At 49.4% G+C, this 21,344-nt stretch overlaps 1 protein-coding gene and 1 long non-coding RNA gene across 51 annotated transcripts in view; both read left to right on the top strand.

Moving 5' to 3' along the window:
- Positions 1-4,695, top strand: part of ATP5MJ (ATP synthase membrane subunit j) — an 819,915-nt gene extending 815,220 nt beyond the window's left edge. For 48 of the 50 annotated variants that reach the window (XM_050798493.1, XM_050798505.1, XM_050798495.1 and 45 more), the window contains exons 3-5: positions 1,465-1,588; positions 2,956-2,979; positions 4,286-4,695. In XM_050798493.1, the coding sequence (XP_050654450.1) occupies positions 1,465-1,588; positions 2,956-2,979; positions 4,286-4,314 (177 nt within the window). In that variant the 3' untranslated portion in view covers positions 4,315-4,695. Of the gene's footprint in view, positions 1-237; positions 406-1,464; positions 1,589-2,955; positions 2,980-4,285 lie in introns of all 50 variants that reach the window. The other 2 variants (XM_050798513.1, XM_050798511.1) reach the window with 2 other exon arrangements.
- An 8,335-nt stretch (positions 4,696-13,030) lies between these two features.
- Positions 13,031-20,800, top strand: LOC126959440 (uncharacterized). The gene is made up of 2 exons (XR_007727536.1): positions 13,031-19,889; positions 19,986-20,800. It is a non-coding gene; the product is annotated as an uncharacterized LOC126959440 (long non-coding RNA).
- Positions 20,801-21,344: the final 544 nt, after the last annotated feature.

Below are 21,344 nucleotides of genomic sequence, written 5' to 3' on the forward strand. Positions count from 1 at the left end.
GCATATTAAAATGAAAATGAGGGCATCTAATTTGGGGTCTATAGTAGAGAGTAAATTGTTGTTTTTTTTTTTGAGATGGAGTCTCACTCTGTCGCCCAGGCTGAAGTGCAGTGGCGCGATCTTGCCTCACTGCAAGCTCCACCTCCCGGGTTCACACCATTCTCCTGCCTCAGCCTCCCGAGTAGCTGGGACTACAGGCGCCCGATACCACACCCGGCTAATTTTTTGTATTTTTAGTAGAGACGGGGTTTCACCGTGTTAGCCAGGATGGTCTCGATCTCCTGACCTCGTGATTCGCCCATCTTGGCCTCCCAAAGTGCTGGGATTACAGGCGTGAGCCACCGCGCCCGGCGAGAGTAAATTAATAAAAAGCATTATTTTGAGACCTGCACGTACAAGCAAACTGTAAGTTCAGAATTTAATGGCTTTTCCTGATCAAATTCAGTAATTCATTAAGTAACTACCTTTATTCATTAAATAAGTTCTGTCATAATTGGCAGTTCTTATGAAGTGACCTCGTTGTCTTATGTCATCTGGTTTGTATTTAGCAACAGACTTCAAGATGGAGATACAGCTGATCAGAGTGTGCCGAGCCTGGCATTAGTTTCACAAGGAAATGACCATGCCCTGGCCATATTCTTTTTCAGCTTTGAATGTGACATTCATAACATGAAGATGAGAAGATACTAATTTTTCCATTTAGACATTAAAGTAATTTTCAGTTCAGGGCATGGCATCAGGGTGGGAGAGGTGCTGGATGAGCTCTGTGATGTAAGGAATGAGAAGTGGCTAGGATGGCCAAAGGTGGGAGGAGGGGGCCCTGGCGATGGGTTGAGTTGGAAGAGCTGTGGAAAGCATGAGTCCCAGGCCAGGCTCTGTGGCTCACACCTGTAATCCTAGCACTTTGAGAGGCCAAGGTGGGCGGATCACTTGAGGTCAGGAGTTTGAGACCAGCCTGGCCAACATGGTGAATCCCACCACTACTTTAAAAAAAAAAAAAAAATGGCCGGGCACAGTGGCTCACACCTATAATCCCAGCATTTTGGGAGGCCAAGGCTGGCAGGTCCCCTGCGCTCAGGAGTTCAAGACCGGCCTGGCCAACATGGCGAAACCCTGTCTACCTAAAATACAAAAATTAGCCAGGCAGGGTGGCACGCATCTGTAGTCCCAGCTACTCGGGAGGCTGAGGCAGGAGAAGCGCTTGAACCTGGGAGGCAGAGGTTGCAGTGAACCAAGATTGCACCACTGCACTCCAGCCTGGGCGACAGAGTAAGACTCCACCTTAAAAAAAAAAAAAAAAAAAAAAAAGGCGTGAGTCCCACGTGAGTGCAGAACAGGTCTGACACAGGCAAGGTTCCCTAGTGGTTGTGGGAAATAGGGTTGAACTTAACAAATTAAAATCTTCTACCAGTTAGGTGTAGAGCAATAATCATTCTAATTTTTAATCACTGTGTTCATTTTCAGATGCTTCAAAGTTTTATTAAAAATGTGTGGATCCCCATGAAGCCCTACTACACCAAAGTTTACCAGGAGATTTGGATAGGAATGGGGCTGATGGGCTTCATCGTTTATAAAATCCGGGCCGCTGGTACGTTTCTTTATGTTTGATTTTTTTGAGGTCAGGAAGAAAATGATTTTCAAAAAGAATCACAATTCACGTTGTAAAGGAACTATGGGGTTTTAACTAGGTGTGAACATCAGAGCTACCTACAGTCCTTCGTAAAAATACAGGGAGCACATGTCAGCTATAAAAGACATTTGGGGACAGTGGGGAATTTTTTTGTTTGTTCATTTTTTTTTGGAGACCGTCTCTTACTCCAACACCCAGGCTGGAGCGCAATGGCACAATCATGGTTCACTGCAGCCTCCACCTCCTGGGCTCAGGTGATTCTCCCACCTCGGCCTCCCAGGTAGCTAGGACCACAGGTGCCTGTCACTATGCCCACCACCACCACCACCTGGCTGTTTTTGTACCTTTTTTTTTTTTTTGAGAGATGGGGTTTTGCCATGTTGCCCAGGCTGGTCTCAAACTGCTGGGCTCAAACAGTCCTCCAGTCGTGGCTTCACAAAGTGCTGGAATTACAAGCATGAGCCACAACACCTGGCCCAATTGGGGAACTTTGAACAAGACTTTAATATCAGAATTGTGAGTTTTCTTAGGTGTGAGAGTGGTATTACATTCGTTTTTGTTTTTTTGTTTTTTTTTTTTTTTTGAGACGGAATCTCGCTCTGTTGCCCAGGCTGGAGTGCAGTGGCCGGATCACAGCTCACTGCAAGCTCCGCCTCCCGGGTTCATGCCATTCTCCTGCCTCAGCCTCCCGAGTAGCTGGGACTACAGGCGCCCGCCACCTCGCCCGGCTAGTTTTTTGTATTTTTTTTAGTAGAGACGGGGTTTCACCGTGTTAGCCAGGATGGTCTCGATCTCCTGACCTCGTGATCCGCCCGTCTCGGCCTCCCAAAGTGCTGGGATTACAGGCTTGAGCCACCGCGCCCGGCCTACATTCGTTTTAAGAGATGAAGTCTAAGATATTTAAAGTATGGTTTCATGGTATGTGGTACCTTTTCAACTGTTCTGAATATTTGAAATTTGTTTGTAATAATATGTAGAGGAGAAGAATAACCACTTGGTTCTCAGTAGAGCAGAGCAGTGCGGCCCAATCACATGTTACTAAGCCGTTGATTACAAAGAGGAAAGAGAAAACTTTATGCTGCGAGACTAGAGTTTAGGACGTTGTAGAGGGTAAGGAGCCCTGCAAATTTGAAAGGGCTGTTAGCTGTTCATAGAACATATTTGATAGGAATTTTACCATTTCGTGGCTATAAGACATATTTTTTGAACGCTTCCTGAATTGCTTTACCTAAGCTACAATGCCTTCAGCTAAATGTTAATTTTGACAAAGGCATTTTTATAAAGCATTGATATGACTGATTTTTTTTTCCTTTCTTTTATTTTAGATAAAAGAAGTAAGGCTTTGAAAGGTAAGATTTTTGCTTCTGAAAATGGTTGGGAATGGAAAACACCATCATGTCTTTTCGGGACAAGGCATATCATTGTTCTGAATTGAAATTGATACATGGTTCAGTACATATGTAAGATGCAGTTGAAATGCTTCACAGCTTGAAGTTTGCTGTGCCTGCTGGAAAACAGAATTCTGAATTTCTGCTTTTTATAGTCAAGTGGATCAAGTAAAACTTCCCAGGAGTAATAGAGGAATGGATGAATTAGAGGTAGTCGATAGCATCACCAATAGGGAAGCGCAAGTGAGCTGTGTGAGCATGCTGTCCTAGAAGTTCCCTAATGATGTGGTTTGAATGGTTTTGGTTTGTTTTTGTTGTTTTTTGTTTTGTTTTGTTTTGTTTTGTTTTGTTTTTTGAGACGGGAGTTGCCCAGGCTGGAGTGCAGTGGCGCGATCTTGGCTCACTGCAAGCTCTGCCTCCCAGGTTCACACCATTCTCCTGCCTCAGCCTCCTGAGTAGCTGAGACTACAGGCATCCGCCGCCACTCCTGGCTAATTTTTTGTGTAGAGTCAGGGTTTCATGTAGCCAGGATGGTCTCGATCTCCTGACCTTGTGATCCCCCCGCCTCAGCCTCCCCCTAATGATGTGTTTTTAATGGTTTTGTTTTGTTTTTTGTTTTTGTTTTTTGAGACAGAGTCTCGCTCTGTTGCCCAGGCTGGAGTACAGTGGCACAATCTTGGCTCACTGCAACCTCCGCCTTCCAGATTCAATTCTCCTGCCTCAGCCTCCCAAGTAGTTGGGATTACAGGTGGGATTATAGCCACAACACCAGGCTAATTTCTTGTATTTTTAGTAGAGATGGAGTTTCACCGTGTTGGCCAGGCTGGTTTCGAACTCCTGACCTCAGGTGATCCACCCGCCTTGGCCTCCCAAAGTGCTGGGATTACAGGCGTGAGCCACAGCACCCGGCCTTTAATGTATTTTGAAAGAAAGCGCCTTATAAATTTAGGCCCAAGTGACAATGAAACTGTAGCCATTTGAATGTTACACAAACCCAGGACTGGCTACATGAGTTTGAGGAAGAGGTGTTTCCCTGCCCCTCTCTTCTTTGCGCTGTGGGTGGCCACTGCTGTCTGTTGTCATTATGTGGGCCCTTAAGCACTCTGGGTGTTTCATATAGAAATAATCCTACTTTTCAATAGTATTGAAAGGTGTCGTTTATATTTTTGGACTGTTGATCAACTTTTTTTGATACTTGTTTAATAAATTACATCCAACTTGTTCCTTCCTTCTTAAATTGTATTTATACATGCATCTCTTTCAAAAGCTTCGGCGCCTGCTCCTGGTCATCACTAACCAGATTTACTTGGAGTACATGTGAAAGAAAACATCAGTCCGCCTGTAAATTTAAGCAAACCGTGTTAGATGGGGAGCGTGGAACGTCCCTGTACACTTGTATAAGTACCATTTACTTCATGGCATGAATAAATGGATCTCTGAGATGCACTGCTACCTGGTCCTGCTTTCAATGTGTTACCCCCTCGGCCTCCTCCAGTGTGTCGGACGTACTCTGAATAGATCGTTTGTCATGCAGCAGATGCAATCAGAATCTCACTGAGCCGCCCATCATTGTGAAATAATTATCTCAGTTGTCACAGGAGTTGGTGGCCAGGATCCAGGCACTCACTTGGATTCTACTGCTTAATAAATGTTTATTAAACTTGATCCTGATACTTACCTTGTGACCTCTCTGAGCCTCTGTTTTCTTATTTGGAAAATGGAGATGTTAATTATGTAAGTTCTAACTTACAGTTATTATGAGGATAAATAAGAGAAAGATTTAAACTATGAAATCCTTTAGAAATAAGGTAGCATTCAATGACATAGTAGTTGAAATTATAAGCTGTAGGAGAAAATTGAATCAGGAAATAATCACAAGGCAAAGTACATAATAAGCCAATTGGAAAAAAAAAAAAAAGCCAATTGATTCTAGTTAGGCTAGTATCAAATGCCTACTGCATAATAGTTATCTCCATCTGAGACAATTACCAAGATCCCTAAATTGTATGCTAAAAAGATTCTAAAGCAGCAAACATGGGGTAAAAGTGAGTCCAGTTTGAAATCTGGCACTCTACAGGTGGGTAGGAGAGGAGAGCAGCTGTGGAATGGGGGTGGTGGCTGCACCCTGGGTGTCCTGTCCTCTTGAGACCATCGTGTTTTTCATGTGTCTCTGGCATTTAGCCTCATTAGCTCTGGCCCGTGGTAGATGTCCAACGGATGACTGAGATCTCTGAGCCTCAGTTTCTTTTGGTTAAAACCTGTCATGTCTTCCTCCAGCAGCCTCAGGGTTGTTGGGCTGTGCGAGAAGGTTGCAGGAAAGCATTACACAGCATCAGTGGAAGTCTGCGTCAGGTCATGTGAGATTCAGAGGGTTTGGTTCTGACACAGGAATCGCATTTTTCCTGTGAACACATTTTGTTCTCTTCTGCCTCCAGAAGATGAATCTGCTGTGGTACAGAAAGGCCCTACCTTTAAAATTATCCATCTGCCCAGCTGCTCAGGCTTGAGAATGCGTTAGAATCACCTGGAAGGCCGTAACACAGCGAGCTGGGCCCCAGTGTTTCTGATTGCACTACTGTAGGAAGGAGCCCAAGGACTTGTATGTCTAACAAGCATCCGGGATGTGCAGATGCCAGGACCCCAGTTGGAAAATTTCTAATGATACAAAGAACACAGGCCTGCCCTACCACAACCTTCACATTCCACTGCATTGGCACCAGGCTCAGCCCTGTGTCACACATCTTAGTACATTTAGTCCACCTTAGAACCTAGCGAGGCGTCAGTACAGGCCCTGACTATCAGAACAGGAAACAGGCTGGGATGCAGTAACACGCTACAGAAGTCACAATTAGCAAGCACTGGGGCTGGGACTTGAACCCCCAGAACCTGAACTCGCATCCAAAGGGAGGTAAGGACGGGTGGGAGCTGCCCACCCCCACCCCGCTGGAAGCAGAGGTTGGTGTGTCTGACCCAGGAGGGCTTCCCCACAAGGGCTGGGCCATTCCTCTTCTCCCTTTACTACTTAAGGCTTCCTTCAGCAAATTACCAGGGTAGGTTGGGCGCAGTGGCTCACGCCTGCACTTTGGGAGGCTGAGGCGGGCAGATCGCTTGAACCCAGGAGTTTGAGATCAGCCTGGGCAACATGGCAAAACCCCATCTCTACAAAAAATACAAAAATTAGCCAGGCATAGTGGTGTGCACCTATAATCCCAGCTACTGGGGAGGCTGATGCTTGAGGATTGTTTGAACTTAGGAGGTCAAGACTGCAGTGAGCCGAGATCACACCACCGCATTCCAGCATGGGCAACAGAGTGAGACCCTGTCTCAAAAAGAAAAGAAAGAATTGTATTTGCTATCCCAGAACTCACTTACACACTGAATCCCTCACAGTTTTGGAAACAACCAGGTCTTGTCCCAAAGGCAGCCTGTAGGTGGAGCCAGAGGATGTCACCTGGGCTTCCCCCTGGGCGAGGAGCACCCGGCCAGGAGGATCTGTTGAAAGGAGCATTTGGAGCGCAGTACCAATGGGTAAGAGGTATGCACAGAGAGCCACGGGAGTGGACAGGGCCAGTTCAGGAAGGAATCCCAGAGGCTTTTTGTCCCAGAGCCTACGCATTCATGCTGCTCTGACTTAATGCAGTGCTTTTCCAAGTGCACTACAGAGTAACCCCAAAGGCTGGGAGGAGAGAGAGTGGCTCCCAGGCAGCTGTAGGTGTCATTTTAAACAATGTGCTCTAAGTTAGCCTCAAATGAGCCTCTGGGAGAAGGCACGGTGTTTCTTGTTGATTGTCACTGTATCCCAGGGGTACACGCACCCCAACCAGAGGCTTTGGAGGGTGTGCTTCCTGCCACCCTCAAGGGAGTTGTGTCTCTATAGAGCTAACAGATCCTGAGTTCCAGGGTGCCAGGCCATAGTCTGCCTCATTTTCATCTGCACAATAATCTGTGAGCCCATACTACCAATCTGTGAGCCCATTTCACAGCTGAAAAAATGGAGGCCCAGACAGGATAAGTAGTTTGTACTAGAGGATAACTACCTGGCTAACAAACCAACTGGTTAACTGGTAGGCCAGGATTCAAAATCTGACCCGCTTCAGAATCGAGACTTGGACTGCAGCATGGCTTCAGAGAGCTCCTTCGCCTGTGCTGGGCGTGCGTTACCATTGGGGATGCAGTGGTGGTTAGTACACATTCCCTTCACTCCTTGAATGCAGAGTCTGGAGAACAGACCTGCAAACACACAGTGCCAGTGCTTGATAGACACAATCCTGGACATCTATGCTGTTAGGAACTGTCTGATGGGTGCCAGCATCAGGCCTTGTTTCACACAGGCCTTCAAGCAAGCCCAGCACCTGCTCAACAGCCAGCTCTGAGCATGGACCCTGCTTCCACCCTTCAGACAAACCAGCCACCATAAGGCATTTCTGGTGCATACAGGGAAATTTGAACATGGACTGGGTGTTAAGTGATGTTGAATTGTTAATCTTATTCGGTGATCATCACCACAATAGTGGTATTGTAGTTATTAAAGAAAATGTCTTTGGTTTTAGAAATGGAGGTGGAGGCCGGGCGTGGTGGATCTCCTGAGGTCAGGGGTTCAAGACCAGCCTTGCCAACATGGTGAAACCCTGTCTCTACTAAAAATACAAAAACTTGCCAGACGTGGTGGCACGCACCTGTAATCCCAGCTACTTGGGAGGCTGAGGCATGAGAATCGCTTGAACCCAGGAGGTAGAGGTTGCAGGAAGCTGAGATCATGCTACTGCACTCCAGCCTGGGTGACAGAGTGAGACTCCGTCTCCAAAAGAAAAAAGAAATGCAGGCACAATTATGTAGGTGTGAAGTGATACCTAGGATGTTCTTTAAGATAACACCAGCAAATACTAGCCAGTCAAAACAGATTGGGGGATGAAGTCTCAAGATGGGATGAGATTGGTGATGTGTAGAGGGTGGGGGATGGACGTCTAGAAGACCATTACAGAATTCGCTCTCCATACATTTTAACTTTTCCCAATAAAAAGTTTTTTAAGATACTTAAGGAAAAAAAAGCCATGTGATAGAAGCCTTTGTTAGTATTATAATACCTGTTTGAGAAGCTGGCACTGTGCAACCCCAGGAAATGAAGACAACGACTCTGCAAACTTGCAGGCGGTTCTGTCAGACAGTGGCCATCTCATCGCCACTCTTCACAAGAACCGTATCCCCTGATGTCTCTTACTATAAAGAAAGACTCAGCTTTTTCACTTGTTTTCCTCTTAAAGAATAATTTAATATAGACCAGAGTTAATGAACACCTAAGTCTAGAGGGAAAATGTCAGAAAACCCTCATTTAATTAGGAACAAAAACTTTTTTTTTTTTTTTTTTTTTGAGACGGAGTCTTGCTCTGTCGCCCAGGCTGGAGTGCAGTGGTGTTATCTCCACTGGAGTGCAGTGTTATCTCACTGCAAGTTCCGCTTCCCGGGTTCACACCATTCTCCTGCCTCAGCCTCCCGTGTAGCTGGGACTACAGGCGTGCACCACTACGCCCGGCTCATTTTTTTAAATGTATTTTTAGTAGAGACGGGGTTTCACCGTGTTAGCCAGGATGGTCTCGATCTCCTGACCTCATGATCCGCCCATCTCGGCCTCCCAAAGTGCTGGGATTACAGGCGTGAGCCACCGCGCCCGGCCAAAAAAAAACTTATTTTTTAAACCAGGCACAATGGCTCATGCTTGTAATTCCAGCACTTTGGGAGGCCTAGGCAGGAGGATTGCTTGAGGCCAGGAGTTTGAGACCAGCCTGGGCAACCCTGTCTCTACAAATAAATTATTTTAACATTAGCTGGCCAGAACAGCTCACGCCTGTAATCCAAGCTGCTCAGGAGGCTGAGGTGGGAGGATCTCTTGAGCCTGGGTGTCCAAGGTTGCAGTGAGCTAGGGTTGTGCATTCCAGCCTGGGTGGCAGAGTGAGACCTTGCCCCAAAACACAAACAAAAAACCTTACTTTTTAAACTAAATTTACAACTCCGGACTGAACTGTTGACTGTTATAAAAACTTTTTTTTTTTTTTTTTTTTTTTTTTTTTTTGAGACAGAGTCTCGCTCTGTCGCCAGGCTGGAGTGCAGTGGCGTGATCTCAGCTCACTGCAAGCTCCACCTCCCAGGTTCACGCCATTCTCCTGCCTCAGCCTCCCGAGTAGCTGGGACTACAGGCACCTGCCACCACGCCTGGCTAATTTTTTTTGTATTTTTAGTAGAGACAAGGTTTCACCGTGTTAGCCACGATGGTCTCGATCTCCGGACCTCATGATCCGCCCACCTCAGCCTCACAAAGCACTGGGATTACAGGCATGAGCCACCGCGCCCGGTCCAAGATCCATCTTTATGTTTGAAAAAATATATCCCACTTTACAATAAAAAGGCCGAGTATTGCAATTTGAAAAACTTCCAATATACAACATCAAATGAATACTGTTTGGCTGAGAAAAATTTGAATTGACATGTCACTTTAAAGACAAAAGTCAGCTGGGTGGGGTGGCTCATGCCTGTAATCCCAGCAGTTTGGGAGACCAAAGTGGGCAGATCACCTGAGGTCAAGAGTTCAAGACCAGCCTGGCCAACATGGTGAAACCCTGTCTCTACTAAAAATACAAAAGTAGCCACGCATGGTGGCGCATGCCTGTAATCCCTGCTACTCGGGAGGCTGAGGCAGGAGAATTGCTTGAACTCAGGAGGTGGAAGTTGCAGTGAGCTGAGATTGTGCCACTGCACTCCAGCCTGTGCGACAGAGAGAACCCGTCTCAAAAAAAAAAAAAAAAAAAAAAAAAAGTCAAATAATTAAAAAAACAAATTTGAGCATTTGGTATTTGAGTCTTAGAAGCCATCAAAAGGGCCGGGCGCGGTGGCTCAAGCCTGTAATCCCAGCACTTTGGGAGGCCGAGACGGGCGGATCACGAGGTCAGGAGATCGAGACCATCCTGGCTAACACGGTGAAACCCCGTCTCTACTAAAAAAAATACAAAAAGCTAGCCGGGCGAGGTGGCAGGCGCCTGTAGTCCCAGCTACTCAGGAGGCTGAGGCAGGAGAATGGCGTAAACCCGGGAGGCGGAGCTTGCAGTGAGCTGAGATCCGGCCACTGCACTCCAGCCTGGGCGACAGAGCGAGACTCCGTCTCAAAAAAAAAAAAAAAAAAAAAAAAAAAAAAGAAGCCATCAAAAGGAGAGCCAAAGGTTTAGGCAGCTCAGAGCTGCAGGGAGCAAACCTCGGCCCTGGCAGTATTGTAACCAAGGGACCAGCTCAAGCCAATTAACCAGCGCTTCAGTTACTTAGCTGACGCAGAGCCAGAATTGCCCAGGCATACACATGGGAAACGCTTTAACCTCCTCATCCTTACCGGCAGCCTGGCCAGCCAGCTACGTTGGCGTCACCTGGGATCAGCTAGGAATGCCATAAAAGCTGGACCCACCCCCAGCTCAGGGAGGCAGAATTAAGCGCTGCCTCCATCGCCTTACAGTCCATTCACAATAAAGCTTTTTTCTTCTGTCGAAAGCTGGTGCCATGGTGTTGGCTTCTATGGATGTCAGACACTGGGCCCATTGCTGAGTAACATTATGTCATCCTGAGCTACACTCACTGCACTGGTAGCTCCTTGGGATTCCACAACCTAATTAGAGCAGGCAGCAGGCAGAGTTTGATGTGGCATCCTTGCTCCAGCATCCAGAGGAGGTGGGTTTCACAAAGCAGGAAAAAGTGTATTTCAGAGAGGGAGTTATTCACTACTAGCCATTTTTATAACCCCAAGCAGTTCGTGCAACCAAGACAGCTCACCAAACCCCACCAACACCAGCCTAACAACTACACTCTGGGGACATCTCTGTGAGGAGGCTGCAGGCTCCCACAGAGCTCGCCCTCCCTCCCCAGGAGAAAGCAGCAGCCGGCGCTGGCCTCCCTAGACCTGCTTCTACCACTGCCACTGGCACCAAATGCAAGGCATGGGGAAGAGGGTCGGGGTCTCAGAGGTTAGCCACACTTCCTGAACTTTGTGGAGTGCATGCCGTGACTCGGGACAGTGGTCATGGAGAGGAAGTAAACGATGCTGCTCCCACCTCAGTAAAAACTAAATTAGGTCATGATGTTGGAGTTGGAATATTACAAGTGTTTGTAGAACTGATGAAAATTAGGACTGGTAAAAGAAGAATACTAAAATTTAAAAAATCATAGTAAGCCTCAAGTAAAAAGCACACAGAGTATTGTTCTGGTTTTATTATGCCATGTAAAAAGTGTTTCTAGGCCGGGTGCAGTGGCTCACGCCTGTAATCCCAGCACTTTGGAAGGCCAAGGTGGGTGGATCACGAGGTCAGGAGATCGAGACCATCCTGGCTAACACAGTGAAACTCTGTCTCTACTAAAAAATACAAAAAAAATTAGCCGGGCGTGGTGGCAGATGCCTGAAGTCCCAGCCACTTGGGAGGCTGAGGCAGGAGAATGGCGTGAACCCGGGAGGTGGAGCTTGCAGTGAGCAAGAGATAGGCCACTGCACTCCAGCCTGGGCGACAGAGCAAGACTCCATCTCAAAACAAAAAAAAAAAGTGTTTCCATTAGTCGCAGTCTTTTGGGATAGTTTTACTAAGTGTTTGAGATATTGTGGCAATTTTTTAAAACTGTATGAACAAAATGAGTTTAAGTTACAGACTTTTTATTTATTTATTTATTTTGAGATGGAGTTTTGCTCTTGTTGCCCAGGCTGGAGTGCAATGGTGCCATCTCTGCTCACTGCAACCTCTGCCTCCCAGGTTCAAGTGATTCTCCTGCCTCAGCCTCCTGAGTAGCTGGGATTACCGGCATGAGCCACCACACCCGGCTAATTTTGTATTTTTAGTAGAGACGACATTTCATCATGCTGGTCAGGCTGGTCTCGAATTTCTGATCTCAAGTGATCCGCCTGCCTCGGCTTCCCAAAGTACTAGGATTACAGGCATGAACCACTGCACCCCACCGACTTTTTTTTTCTTTAGAGACAGAGTCTCCCTAGTGTTGCCCAGGCTGGAGTGCGGTGACACGATCAGGGCTCACTGCAGCCGCCTTGCTCTCCCAAAGTGCTGGAATTATAGGTATGAGCCAGTACACCCCTCCTTCCACACACATTTCATGAGCTCTTTGTTTCACCATACACCTGCCAGGCTTCACGTCAGGAATTCTGCCACATTAAATAGCATGTATCTCTAGTAGTTTATATTAAAAGGAGACTTCTAGGCTGGGTGTGGTAGCTCACATCTGTAATCTCAGCATTTTGGGAGGCAAAGGTGGGCACATTACTTGAGCCCCGGAGTTAAAGACCAGCCTGGGCAACATAATGAAACTCTGTCTCTACAAAAAATACTAAAATCAGCCAGGCACAGTGGTGCACTCTGTAGTCCTAGCTACTCAGGAGACTGAGGATTACCTGATCCCAGGAGGTCGAGGCTGCAGTGTGCCGTGATCACGCCACTGCACTCCAGCCTGGATGACAGTGAGACTGTCTCAAGAAAAAAAAATATATATATATGTGTGTGTGTGTGTGTGTGTGTGTGTGTGTGTGTGTGTATTTCTGCAAATGCCTTATTTGTGCACAGCCTGTGCCCTGTATTTGTGCCCTTGTACCTGAGATCATTCAGACAGGTTGGATTCAGGTTCCGGCTAGAGCTACTGCTCATTGCCTGTGTGGCTTCAGGCAAACTCTGTAACTTCTCTGGACCTCGGCTTTCTCATCTCTAAATTAAGACCTCCAGAATCTCTCTCAGCTCTGTAATTCTATAGCTAATGGATTTGTAATTAACCTAAATTGCATCATCCAAAAATAAACTGTGAAGCAATTGTAGGATGATAGATGATAAATTGCAGATGTATGTAAAGGACATGAATTCATCTCTTGTAAGCCTGATGTCTAACAAAGGACCAGGCATTTATGGTAGGTACTCATATCTTTTAATGAATTTAATTAAATAAGGATGCCAATTAAAAAATAATTTCTTAGCTCTTGGTGAAATAGAGTCACTCTATTACCAATTACTCTATTACTAATGACAAGGAAATGAGAGAATGGTTTCTGACTTCCTGGCCAGGCCAGATGGAAGGACCATGCTCAGTGCAGCTATTGTGGTCCAAGAACCTGGTAGCTCTTTATACTGCCAGAGCAGAAATTTGATTTAGCCTGTCCTCCAGAGCTAATCAGTCTGGAAGCAGTGAGTCTCCCATAACTGAACTCCAAGATACTGATGCTCAACATAGACTCCACTGGGTTAATTAACAGAAATAAGCCTGTTAGGTGGACCAGATATGAGACATAAGAAACTACAAAGAAAAGAGCAAATTTTTCCCAAGCCAAAGATGGGAAAGTTAAGAAATTAGGTATTTCAATGGAATAGAAAACAGAGAGCTGGGCACACTGGTATGTGCCTTAAATCCCAGACTCAGGAGGCTGAGATAGAAAGACTGCTTGAGCAGGAGTTCAAGACCACCCTCAGTAACATAGCAAGACCCCATCTTTTCTTGTGTGGGTGTGTGTGTGTGTGTGTGTGTGTGTGTGTGTGTGTGTGTTGAGATGGAGTCTCGCTCTGTCACCCAGGCTGGAGTGCAGTGGCACAATTTCGGCTCACTGCAACCTCCACCTCTCGGATTCAAGTGATTCTTCTGCCTCAGCCTCCTGAGTAGCTGGGATTACAGGCGTATGCCACCACGCCCGGCTAATTTTTTGTATTTTTAGTAGAGACAGGGTTTCATCTTGTAGCCAGGATGGTCTCAATCTCCTGACCTCGTGATCCTCCCACCTCGGCCTTTTAAAGTGCTGGGATTACAGGTGTGAGCCACGGCATCTGGCCGCAGTACCCCACCTTAAAAAAAAAAAAAAAAAAAAAAAAAAAAAAATGAAAAAGAGAAAAACAATGGAGAAGGATTAATGAAACCAAAAGCTGGTTCTTTGAGAACGTCAGTAAAATGGATAAACCGCTAGCGAGACCGATCAAGAAAAAAATAAAGGAAGAAGATACAATCAATATCAGGAATGAGAGAGATGCTATCTGGTCTTGAACTCCTGGTCTCATCTAAGGGAAACGCAGCAGAGATGGAGGAGGAGGGATTGATTACAAAAAGTCAGGAGGAGACTTTGAGGGGTGATGGATCTGTTCATTTTCTTGATTGTGGTGATGGTTTGACTGTGTATGTATATGTTAAAACTCATCGGCCAGGCTCAGTGGCTCACGCTTGTAATCCCAACACTTTGGGAGGCCGAGGCGGGCGGATCATGAGGTCAAGAGATCAAGACCATCCTGGCCAACATGGTGAAACCCTGTCTCTACTAAAAATACAAAAATTAGCTGGGTGTGGTGGCATGTGCCTGCAGTCCCAGCTACTCAGGAGGCCAAGGCAGGAGAATCACTTGAACCCAGGAGGTGGAGGTTTCAGTGAGCCGAGATCGCGTCACTGCACTCCAGCCTGGTGACAGGGTGAGACTCCATCTCAAAAAAAAAAAAAAAAAAACTCATCAAATTGTGCAATTAATGTGAAACTTACCAATAACCTCCATATTATGTAGACATAATGTTATGTGGAGACTTCATACTTCAATAAAGCTATAATAAAAGTTTGTGGCCGGGCGCAGTGGCTGACACCTGTAATCCCAGCACTTTGGGAGGCCGAGGCAGGCAGATCACAAGGTCAGGAGATCAAGACCATCCTGGCTAACATGGAGAAACCCCATCTCCACTAAAAAAATATGAAAAATGAGCCAGGCGTGGTTGCAGGCGTGGACACCCATAGTCCCAGCTACTCAGGAGGCTGAGGCAGGAGAATGGCGTGAACCAGAGAGGCGGAGCTTGCAGTGAGCTGAGATCGAGCCACTGCACTCCAGCCTGGGTGACAGAGCAAGGCTCCATCTCAAAAAAAAAAAAAAAAAAAGTTTCTAAAAATTCTATGCTGGCCAAGCATGGTGGCTCATGTCTATAATCCCAGCACTTCGGGAGGCTGAGGCAGGGGGATTTCTTGAGCCCAGAAGGTTGAGGCTGCAGTGAGCCATGATCGAACCACTGCACTCCAGTCTGGGAGACAAAGTAAGACCCTGTCTCAAAAAACTGTGGGACCCAGCCGGGCGCGGTGGCTCAAGCCTGTAATCCCAGCACTTTGGGAGGCCGAGACGGGCGGATCACGAGGTCAGGAGATCGAGACCATCCTGGCTAACACGGTGAAACCCCGTCTCTACTAAAAAGTACAAAAAAAAACTAGCCGGGCGAGGTGGCGGGCGCCTGTAGTCCCGGCTACTCGGGAGGCTGAGGCAGGAGAATGGCGGGAACCCGGGAGGCGGAGCTTGCAGTGAGCTGAGATCCGGCCACAGCACTCCAGCCTGGGTGACAGAGCGAGACTCCGTCTCAAAAAAAAAAAAAAAAAAAAAAAACTCTGGGACCCACACCTGCCACTCTCAGCCACACTCTGCACATGTCTTTCTGGGGTCACAAAGCTCATTACACATCTTCCTTGGCTGAAAGAAGAGCTTCTTTGAGACTCTGTCTCAAAAAAAAAAAGAAAAGAAAAAAAGAATTTCAGCCAGGAATGATGGCTCATGCCTGTAATCCCAACACTTTGGGAGCTCAAGGTGGGAGGATCGCCTAAGTCCGGGAGTTCGAGACCAGCCTGGGCAACAAAGTGAAACCCTATCTCTTAAAAAAAAAAAAATGGTTTGTTTTTTTTTGTTTTTGAGACGAAGTCCTGCTCTTTTGCCCAGGCTGGAGTGCAATGGTGATCTCAGCTCACTGCAACTTCCGCCTCCTGAGTTGAAGCAATTCTCCCACCTCAGCCTCCCGAGTAGCTGGGACTACATGCGTGCACCACCATGCCCAGCTAATTTTTGTATTTTTAGTAGAGACGGGGTTTCACCACGTTGGCCAGACTGCTCTCAAACTCCTGACCTCAAGTGATCAGCCCGTCTTGGCCTCCCAAAGTGCTGGGATTACAGGTGTGAGACACCGCCCAGCCAAAAAAAATTTTTTTAATGGCACAGTGGCACATGCCTGTAGTTCCAGTTACTCAGGAGGCTGAAGCGGGAGGATTGCTTGAGCCCAACCAAGAGGTAGAGACTGCAGTGAGCTATGATGGCACCGTGTACTCCACCCTGGGCATCAGAGTGAGACCCCGTCTCAAAATAAAAAAAGTGCTGGAGGCTCATGTTTCCCCATTGCAGCGTGTCTCCACTGACTGCGAGGCACGCTCTAGGATCAAGCTGCTGCAAGCCTCAACAGGCCCTGGGCTGAAACCTGCCTCCTGAAACCCACCTCCTGCTTGTCTTCTCCTGTTTCCATAAGCATTGAGAAGCCTGCTCTCCTCCACACCCCCCAGTAAGCCACCTAAGCACGAATCCCCACCTCGGCGGATGTGGGCAGCACGCAGGTATCCCAGGGTGGCCACGCTGCCCACACCACCCACTGTGCTGTTCACATCACCTGCCTTCAGGTGACTTGATATCCCAAAACTGTGTGGGAACACCACAGTGGCCCTACCCGTGTCCTGAAGTATCCAGGAGACTGGCAGGACACCCGTCACCTCCCCCTGCCCCACAAAGGGACTACTGTGGGGACCACAAGGAGCCACACAGAGGAGCTGCCTGTCCTGGCCAGCTCAGGCTCTCCCCAGGCTGAGGACAACCATGGGACTGATGGACACACTCTGCTGTTGAGATTCGGGCTTTCTCTCTTTCGAAAAGGAGTGAAGACAAAGGCTTGTGTTTGCATCTCCTCTGTGGTCTCAAAGCTGAGTGGCTTTTCCAGGGAGGCCAGCACGTCTCACCACCCAGGCAGGCTCCCCAGCCCACAGGATAGCTCTGCCCCCAGCCATGGGTACTGGCAGGCCATCTCCCGCCCCACCCAGAGGAACTGAGGGGCTCGGCCTCACACAGATCCCTTCCCCGCAGCCCAAGCACCAGACACCAGCAGGTGGAGAGTGTTGTTTCACTTGTGCTTGAGAAGGCGCCTTCCCTTCTAAGAGGAACTGCACATGTGAACGTTTACAAATCAAATTCTAACCGACGTGGCCTGCAGTGGCGATTCTCAAAGGGTTTCCTGGGGCCGCCACAGCAGCATCTGGGAACCTGTCATAAATGCAGATTCTTGGGCCTCACCCAAGACCTGCTTTGGGTCCTCCGTGATAGGGTCCAGGGCTGTGTTTTAGGAGCCCTCCAGGAGACTCTGACGCATACTCAAGTGCAGCCCACGGACCTAAAAGAGCCTGCCTTTGAAGGAAGCCTGGAGCAAGGCCTTCTGCAGACTTGAACCACCTGCAGTTCTGCCAGTCAGCACAGCAGTTTTCCTCCAAGTACAGCACAGGGTGCACCCGCCTTCGGAAGAAAAGCCCCCCGGCCCAGCTTCCAGGTGTCATGAGGAGAGCGGCCACAGAGCGAGGCTGCATACCTGGGGCTGGGCTCGCATCCCCTCCCCTGCTGCCCTGCCTGCCCTGCTGCAGGAGGTGAGGCCCGGCTGTGTGCTTACTGCAGCAGGCCTGATGACAGCTGGGAGCATTCAAGGAGCCACCCCTACCTGTGCCTGGGGCGCAGTTGGTCTTGTCCTAAACTCAATTTCTGGTAGACCTGGAGACGGCTCAGCCTCAGTCTCCCTCCACTTCTCCACCATGTGTGTCAGCAGAGAGGCTGGGCGTCCCCGCTATTTTCCCACCCTGAGCTGAGCATCATGCTGGGCCTCAGAGATCCTGCCTTTCTCCCCATGCTCTCCTCTCTCCAGGAGGGGAGGGGCTGTCCTCCAGTCTCCAATATGGTACATATACATACATCTATACCAAAACTAAGATGTAGCTGCCGTCGCTGCTGACCAGAATACCCTTCCGGTGACCCTTCCCACCTGAGCCGCATACACTCACCAGCTCCCATGGGCAGACTGCAGCTCCCCTGGGCAGTCTTTAGGAGCCAGGCTTATACCCACCTCTCCCCACCTGCCCACCCAGCTGTCAGGTCCCAGCATGCCCAGCGGGTGAGCCAACACAAGTTGATGTAAAGTTCATCAGAAGGTGAGTGTCTGATTCTATGCTCGCCACACAGGCCCACCCTCATCTCATGCAAGTGACAGCCCCAACTCCACTCCTCATCTCCCAGCCCGTGAACTGAGGCAGCCATGGAGCCTCGAAGGAGAACAGACTCCAGTATCCACAGACGCCCATTCTAAGTTGTTCTCACAGGGGGTCAAAAGAAGCTGAGATCTACCCATGCTGGCCCTGTCAGGACACAGTATCTTGGGGGAACCCGAGAAGACACTGTGGGCCCCAGGCCTCCTGGATCCCAGAACCGTGGCTGGCCCTGGACACAGAGTGGCCTAGGAGATCCTGGCTCTGTGTCCCACTGGGGCCTCCTGGACTCACTTCCCAGCCATCATCTCTCCTCCCTGCGCCTGCTCCCTGCTGCACTGCTCCTCTCCTCCTGACAAGGGTCACGACGCTGTGTGGGGCCCCATGGTATCCACACGAACTTTTGGCCATATTTCCCTTCTCCAAGGAGCCTCCCTCCTCTGTTCATGGTCCAAACCTGAATGGGACATCCGACTGGCCTGGCTCATTTTCAGCACAGGCCTATAGGTCTCCCACCAGCCTGTGCGCGAGCCGTCCTCGGGCCTGGCGTCCACCCGTGATCCACACCGCGTGACGGGCCAGGGTTTCAGGGGTTTCCTTCCCCACAGCTCTGCTCATCATCTCTCTCCACCATTGAGACACCCATCTGGGTCCCTTATATTTTGGTTTTTAAACCTCCCGGTTTCGTGCAGTTTTATTTAGTCTTTAAAGGTTGACACATGGTTGTCAGCCCAGCGGCCCTGGTCTGGAAGTCCAGGTGTGGGTGGCAATGGCGGTGGGGGTGCGTTGGGCCTCGGTGCCAGGGGCCATCCTGGCGATGTAGACGCCTCCTCCCTGCCAGGAGCCCATGTTCACTCCAGTTCTTTCAAAGTGGCTGCAGGGGAGGTGGGGATTGGACAGACGGGTTTCTCACTGCAGCAGAGGAAAGCAGCCTTCGCTAAGCCCCTGGTTTTGCTGCCAACTCCCCGCTGGTTTGGGGAAAGCTGACGAGGGTGGCCCGCCACGCTCTGGTTCTCAGGGCAAAGTTCAGAAGGTAAGCCCAGCGTCCTGGCAGCAACCACTCCTGGCTGCTGCATTACCACCGTGGGAGTGGTTAATAAACACCCGAGCTGGCGGTGGTAACGCCTTTCTTCCAGGAAATTAGTACACAAGAGCTTTATGACCTGGATGGAGTCAGTCACCTGTTAAAGAGTAACGTACACCCCATTTTACACTCGGGTCCCAGGAGTGAGTATCCAGGGGAAGTGTTTATTTCCATGGATGAACAAAGCATCCTTTGTGGGAGACCCTGCCAGCACCAGGCTCTCCTTTGATGGGAACTGTCTGGCCCAGGCCCAGGGAATATGAAGCCTTGCAGCTACCAGTTAGCCGCCGGGGGGGTGAGTTTATCCCACAGTTTATCCTCGCTCTCCCCAGAGTGAGGGATTGAGTGGGCTGGCAGGAGACCAGAAGGAATCTACCTGTCCCTCCCAGTCCCCTGACAGGCCCACATGACAGGGAAGGAAGGCGGGATCTATTTTCACGTGACGGGGAAGGAAGGCGGGATCTATTTTCACGTGACAGGGAAGGGAGGCGGGATCTGTCTCCACGTGATGGGGAAGGAAGGAGAGCTCCATCTCCACATGACAGGGAAGGAAGGCAGGATCTGTCTCCACGTGGTGTGAAGGAAGGTGGGATCTGTCTCCAGGCGGTGGGAAGGAAGACGGGACCTATTTCCATGTGGTGGGAAGGAAGGTGGGATCCGTCTCCACACAACGGGGAAGGAAGGTGGGATCTATTTCCACATGATGGGAAGGAAGGTGGGATCTGTCTCCACATGACAGGAAGGAAGGTGGGATCTGTCTGCAGGTGGTGTGAAGGAAGGTGGGATCTATTTCCACATGATGGGAGGGAAGGTGGGACCTATTTCCATGTGGTGGGAAGGAAGGCGGGATCTGTCTCCACACAACGGGGAAGGAAGGTGGGATCTGTCTCCACATGACAGGAAGGAAGGTGGGATCTGTCTGCAGGTGGTGGGAAGGAAGGCGGGATCTATTTCCACGTGGTGGGAAGGAAGGTGGGATCCATTTCCACATGACAGGAAGGAAGGAGAGATCCGTCTCCACACTGCGGGGAAGGAAGGCGGGATCTATTTCTGCATGGTGGGAACAAAAGGCAGGATCTGTCTTCACATGGCGGGAAGGAAGGCAAGATCCGTCTCCATGTGACCAGAAGGAAGGCGGGATCCGTCTCCACATTGCCCAGCTCTACTTTGTCCTTTCTCTCCTCGTCTGGCATGAAGGCAATACTCATCCCTCAGTGTGGGGCCATGGCAGTACAGGTACCCCCATCTCCTCTGGGGTCTCACCACGCCTCACAGATCCTCCTGCAAGGGGTGCTACAGCTCTCCAAGCACTTACCCTGGCCTGCACCTTCAAGTCTGGCAGAGAGCTTTGCTAAAATACAACCTTCTGGGTCTAGCCCTGCAAATCCCCCCAGCCCAGACCAGCCAAGGAGATGGGGAGCCAAGTGCCTGGAGGAGGGAGCCTGGAGCTGGCCAGTGCTGGATGATTAAATTGAATTCCTAGGATGGTGCATGCCAGTAATCCCGGATAGTCAGGAGGCTGAGGTGGGAGGAGCACTTGAGCCCAAGGGGTCAAGCCTACAGTGAGCCATGACCGCACAACTGCACTCCAGCCTGGGTGACAGAATGAGACCACGTCACTTAAAATGCTTCGGCCGGGCGCGGTGGCTCAAGCCTGTAATCCCAGCACTTTGGGAGGCCGAGGCGGGTGGATCACGAGGTCAGAAGATCGAGACCATCCTGGCTAACATGGTGAAACCCCGTCTCTAGGCCGGGCGCGGTGGCTCACGCCTGTAATCCCAGCACTTTGGGAGGCCGAGGCGGGCGGATCACAAGGTCAGGAGATCGAGACCACGGTGAAACCCCGTCTCTACTAAAAATTACAAAAAATTAGCCGGGCGCGGTTGTGGGCGCCTGTAGTCCCAGCTACTCGGGAGGCTGAGGCAGGAGAATGGCGTGAACCCGGGAGGCGGAGCTTGCAGTGAGCCGAGATCGCGCCACTGCACTCCAGCCTGGGCTGGGCGACAGAGCGAGACTCCGTCTCAAAAAAAAAAAAAAAAAAAAAAAGAAAAAGAAACCCCGTCTCTACTAAAAATACAAAAAACTAGCCGGGCGTGGTGGCGGGCGCCTGTAGTCCCAGCTACTCGGAGGCTGAGGCGGGAGAATGGCGTGAACCTGGGAGGTGGAGCTT

The sequence above is a fragment of the Macaca thibetana genome, chromosome 7, assembly GCF_024542745.1.
Source record: "Macaca thibetana thibetana isolate TM-01 chromosome 7, ASM2454274v1, whole genome shotgun sequence".
Lineage (NCBI taxonomy): Eukaryota > Metazoa > Chordata > Mammalia > Primates > Cercopithecidae > Macaca > Macaca thibetana.